Source organism: Falco biarmicus, chromosome 3 (assembly GCF_023638135.1).
Source record: "Falco biarmicus isolate bFalBia1 chromosome 3, bFalBia1.pri, whole genome shotgun sequence".
NCBI classification, from domain to species: Eukaryota; Metazoa; Chordata; class Aves; order Falconiformes; family Falconidae; genus Falco; species Falco biarmicus.
Genome location: NC_079290.1, coordinates 91,792,060 through 91,797,529, shown reverse-complemented (window position 1 = coordinate 91,797,529; position 5,470 = coordinate 91,792,060). Strand labels below are relative to the sequence as shown.

General features: G+C 57.3%; 1 protein-coding gene across 2 annotated transcripts; it reads left to right on the top strand.

Moving 5' to 3' along the window:
* Positions 1-1,100: 1,100 nt before the first annotated feature.
* Positions 1,101-4,087, top strand: FOXC1 (forkhead box C1). Of its 2 annotated transcripts, XM_056333860.1 has the most exons (3): positions 1,101-1,282; positions 1,360-1,420; positions 1,966-4,087. In XM_056333860.1, the coding sequence occupies exon 3, from the start codon at positions 1,978-1,980 to the stop codon at positions 3,502-3,504; it is 1,527 nt and encodes a 508-aa protein (XP_056189835.1). In that variant the 5' UTR covers positions 1,101-1,282; positions 1,360-1,420; positions 1,966-1,977; the 3' UTR covers positions 3,505-4,087. The 2 variants fall into 2 exon arrangements, with proteins under 2 accessions (XP_056189835.1, XP_056189834.1); XM_056333859.1 differs by having other exon boundaries at positions 1,360-4,087.
* The last annotated feature ends 1,383 nt before the right edge of the window (positions 4,088-5,470 follow it).

The following is a 5,470-nucleotide window of genomic DNA, read 5'->3' as shown; positions in this document are numbered from 1 at the left end:
AGATAGATAAATAAATAAATACAGCAAAGACCCGCTTTCCCTAGCACATCCCGTAAGGTCTGTAAAGATTACCTGAACGAGCGAGCTAAAGACCCCGCACAAAGCAACGCGCCCCTGTTTATAAACAGCAGGGACAGCGGGCGCTTGATTTGCAGGCGGAGAGAGGAAAGCCCTTGGTGGCTGATTCATTAAAAAGGGGCTTTGGAGGGCTCGTCAAAGCCCCGCCAGCCGGAGGAATGCAACCTCCTCAGAAGCGTTTGGGCAGGCAGCCGACTGCGGGCAGGGTGGTGCTGCTGGAGCAGGGGCATCGCACCCCCTCCCACTGTCCCCTCGGTCCCCGCGGCCGGGGGGGGGGGGAAGGCGGCTGGGGTGAGCGGAGCCTCCTGGCCGGGGAGGGCACGGAGCGAGGCGGCACCGCGGCGTGGAGCCCCCAGCCCGCACGGGCAGCAGCCCGGAGCGGAGGAGGGGGAGAGCCCGGCTGGAGCGTGCGGAGCAGACAGACCAACAACGCTGTGTGTGTGTAACAGTGTGAGAGAAACACGCGTGGCGGAGCGCGGGGTGCAAAAACGCTCCGTGGAAGCATATACACATATACATACACATCTATATCTATACACATACACACATTGGTGCAGGCGTGCACGTCGTGCGTGTGCCCGGGGCGGGTGTGCGAGGGTGGCCCCGAGCGTAAGGACGCGGGTGGGTGGGCACGCACCGGGCTGGAAGGGCTCGCGCGGCTCGGCGCGCAACGTGCGCGGGCGCGGAAGGGTCCCCCCGGGTACGCAGCGCCCCGCGCGATCCCGCGGCTCCGAAGGCGGCCGCGTGTGGCGGCGAGCGTGTGTGGCCGGTCCCCGAGAGCTGCAACTCCCAGGGCTGCTGCGGGGATTTTTTTTTTTCCTTCTTTCTTACTGGCTTTTTTTTTTTTTTCCTTGCTTGCTCGCTCCTTTTTTTTTTTTTTTCCCTCCTCATTCAGAGCCCCGGGTGTCTCCCAGCCTCCATTGGCTGCCCCGGCTCGGCGGGGCGGAGCTGGGCCGCCTGCAAAAGGAGGAAAAGAAAAAAAAAAGAGAGGAAAAAAAAAAAAAAAGGAGACCGAGAGAGGAGAGGGAGGGAAAAAAAAAGGAGAAAACTGTAAGTGCGTAAAAAAGTTCTCGCCGTGGTGACGGATGCTCAAAAGTTCAGGAGTTTTTCCGATGCTTCCCAAAGCAGCCTGCGACTGAAAAAGAGACTGAAAAAAAGCGAGAGGGAGAGAGAGAGGGAGACTTTGCACTGGGAGATCGGGAAGGTGGATTTTTTTCTTCTTCAGCTCGCTTAAAAAAAGCCAACAAAACACATCCCTCTACTTTTGTCCCTCCTTTGCAGACAACTTGTTGCAGATCCCCGTGGAACAAGGAACTGGGAGCGTGGGAGCCTCTTTGCAAAGGTTTTATTTTCTTAATACTCTTTCTGCGTTTGGAAGTTGCTTTCTCCGCTGCGATTACTTTTCCCCCCCCCCCCTCCCGCGTTTTCTTTTTAAAAACATTTTTCACCCCCCTCCATTTTTTCCCCTTTTTTGATTTCTTTTTTTCCCCTCCGCGTGGAGTGCGGGAGCTTGCCGGTGGGCTCTCCTGGGCGAAGAAGAGGAGACTTTCGGCGCTGCCGTCGTTATTCTTCCTCCCTTTTTCCGCGCTCCGCCGGGGGGGTGGGGGGGTGGGGGTTGCCCGGCCGCCCGGTCCAGCTCGGTCCGCGGAGCGGCGGAGGGGTGGAGGGGGAAGGGACGCGCTGTTTGGTCCGGCGGGGAGGGTGGGGGAAAGCTGACGGGAGGACATGCAGGCTCGCTACTCCGTGTCCAGTCCCAACTCCCTGGGAGTGGTGCCGTACCTCGGCGGAGAGCAGAGCTACTACCGCGCCGCCGCGGCGGCGGCCGGCGGGGGCTACACGGCCATGCCGGCCCCGATGAGCATGTACTCCCACCCGGCCCACGAGCAGTACCCGGCCGGCATGGCCCGCGCCTACGGGCCCTACACGCCGCCGCCGCAGCCCAAGGATATGGTGAAGCCGCCCTACAGCTACATCGCCCTCATCACCATGGCCATCCAGAACGCGCCCGATAAGAAGATCACCTTGAACGGGATCTACCAGTTCATCATGGAGCGGTTCCCTTTCTACCGGGACAACAAGCAGGGCTGGCAGAACAGCATCCGCCACAACCTCTCCCTCAACGAGTGCTTCGTCAAGGTGCCCCGCGACGACAAGAAGCCCGGCAAGGGCAGCTACTGGACCCTCGACCCCGACTCCTACAACATGTTCGAGAACGGCAGCTTCCTCCGCCGCCGCCGCCGCTTCAAGAAGAAGGACGCCGTCAAGGACAAGGAGGAGAAGGACCGCCTGCACCTCAAGGACCATGCCCCGCCGCGCCCGCCGCCGCCCGCCGCCGCCGAGCCCGAGGGCGGCCCCGCCGGGGGCAGTGCCGCGCCGCCGCCGCCGCCCGTCCGCATCCAGGACATCAAGACGGAGAACGGCACGGCCTCGCCGCCGCAGGCCGTGTCCCCCCCCGGCGCCGCGCCGCCGCTCGGCGCCGTGCCCAAGATCGAGAGCCCCGACAGCAGCAGCAGCCTCTCCAGCGGCGGCAGCCCCCGCAGCACCCTCCCCTCCAGCCGCTCCCTCAGCCTGGAGGCCCCCGAGCCGCCGCCGCCGCCCCCGCCGCCGCCCCCGCCCCCGCCCCACCACCACGGCCCGGGCTTCAGCGTGGACAACATCATGACCTCGCTGCGGGGCTCGCCGCAAGCCGCCGCCGAGCTGGGCGCCGGCCTCCTGGCCCCCGCCGCCGCCGCCCCGCGCACCGGCATCCCGCCCGCCCTCTCCCTCGGCGGCTACTCGCCGGGCCACAGCTCCGTCTACGGCTCGCCCTGCGGCCAGGCGGCCGCCGGCGCCGCCGCCGGCACCTACCACTGCAACATGCAGGCCATGAGCCTCTACGCGGCGGCGGGCGGCGCCGACCGACCCGGCCACCTGCCCGCCACCGCCGCCAGCCCCGCCGAGGACCCGCTGCCCGACTACGCCATGCCCACGGGCGGCGGCGGCGGCGGCGGCGGCGGCGGGGCGGGGGGCGGCGGCGGCGGGGCGCTGGGGCACGGCGGGCTGGGCGGCGCGGCGGGCGGCCACCAGGAGGGGCACCACCCGCACCCGCACCAGGGCCGCCTGGCCTCCTGGTACCTCAACCAGGCGGCGGCGGCGGCAGCGGCGGCGGCGGCGGCGGCGGGGGAGCTGGGCCCGCTGGCGGGCGCGGCGGGCTACGCGGGGCCGCAGCAGGGCTTCGCCGCCGCCCCGCGGGAGGTCTTCGAGGCGCCGCGGCTGGGCCTCAGCGCCTCGCCGGGCGGCAGCGGCGGCGGTGGCGGCGGGGCGGGGGGCGGCGGCGGCGGCGGCGGCGGGGCGGGGGGCGGCGGCAGCTGTCAGATGGCCTTCCCCGGCAGCCAGCCGCTCTACCGCACCTCCGGGGCCTTCGTCTACGACTGCGGCAAGTTCTGAGCGCGCCCCGCCGCGGGGACACCGCGGGGACACCGCGCAGCACCGCGCCGCCGGCCCCGCCGCGCCCGCGGAGGGGAGCGAGCGCACGCGAAAAGCTTTTGTACAGAGACAGCCCCAAAGCATGTCTTGGTTTGTTAAAGGACAGTGTTACTCCAATAACACGTAAGTTTTTTTTTTTAATTGCTTTGAGAAATACTTTTTTCCTGCCCGCCCCCCCCATCCCTTAAGATATTGCCATGCCCCGTGTTTAAAAGTGGGCGAAAAGTCCAGCGTAGAGTACCAGCTTCTCCCCCCCCCTCCCCGCCCTCCCTCTTCTACAAGGACTTGTTTTAAAATGTAAATTGCGACATAGTAATTTATTTTTAATTTGTAGTTGGATGTTGCGGACCAAACGCCAGAAAGTGTTTCCCCCTCCCCTGAAAAGTGACGTTAAAATTGACTGAAACGCTGAATTTTTCACTATATATAAAAAGGGAAACTGTATTAATCTTATTCTATCAATATTTTTCTTTTTTTTTTTTGTTGAAAATATTCTGAAGGTATTGCATTGTTTGTTTATTAATAAATTACCATTCAGTTGGAATGATCCTTTACACGTCTGTATATTTTAATACTTTCATTTAGAGAGAGGGAGAAAGAGAGGAAAAGGGATTTCATAACTAACTTTGTCGCTGGAACAGCTCGTTCCCCTCCGCGCAAATTCCAAAGACCATTTAGGAACTGCCAGGTCGAAAAATCCCTTTTCGGTCTCTTCTGCAATATGTTCCACTTAGTCAGCTCGCCTTATCCGCTAGGAAAAAAATACTTTCCCATGGCAGCTCTGAGTTGGCAAATAAACAAACACGTTTTCTTAGCAATTAATGGGCAAGACCTGGAAACATTTGACCATACACAGTAGTATGACAACATTACAGCTTTTAAAATAATATGCCTATGTAAGGATATATTAAGCGGTAACTCCGAGGTAGAAGTACATGCACTAGATTCCTGCCCTTGTGTAACTGTGTATATATGTTGAGCTATCGATCCCTGTGTGTGTATTTCAAATGTATTTTTATATAAGATTTACATATATACCTATATACCTATATTTAAAGAAGGATTACATATTTATTTATAGCTTCATATACGCACTGCATACCTTTCTAAACTCCAGTGTATAGCAGATTCCAGATATTCTGTAGTACATGTATTTTTAAATATAATGTAAGCATATAAATCACTGCTTCATAGAATTGATAGCAATGTGTGCAATCGCATCTGTGAAGCCGCTTCTGTAATATTTATCTTTTTACAGTACTCTTTTATTTCATAAAAAAAAAAAGAAAGGTTGGATTACAGGGTGACTTGAACAGTCTACCCTTACACCTTTATAACTCTGCTTTACTCCTGTCCTTTAGGGACATTACTGGTCTGCTGGAAGTGCCCCAATTGCTCGGACTGAAATTATTTTAAAACGAGTATGTTTGGGAGAATTTTTCTTATATAGTTGTTTGTGTTTGGGGTTTTTTTTATTTTTTTTTTGGGGGGGGGTGTCTCCTTCCCTCCCTCTTTTTTCCTTTAAATCAGGGGAAAAACAATAAATATTACTAGGGTAGTAGATGAGTGCTGCACAGACTGACGTCACGTCAGATCAAGAATCTCACCTTCTGGACAATTTGCAATTAAGAACCTACGGGCAATGGGGATCACCTTCCCCCTTTGTAAATAACCACCAAAATGCAATAAATTCATTAACTTAAAAGAATCTGCCTTGTCAGTCAGACTTGGGAAGAAGATTATTTGATTGCAGATATTTAAGGCCTAAAGTTTGCTTTCAAGATAATACAGTTTCCTATCAGTATCTCTTATCTAAAGGCAACACTTAGCAGTAATTGCAGTTGCATTGTTAAGGGTTACACTGTAAATAAATACAAAGGTATTTACAGTTAAACCTTATTACCTCGCTTTTGAGCTCCGCTTCCCC

Excerpts from the sequence above, each read along its gene's own strand:
- FOXC1 (XM_056333859.1), top strand. The coding sequence starts at position 1,804 with ATGCAGGCTCGCTACTCCGTGTCCAGTCCCAACTCCCTGGGAGTGGTG.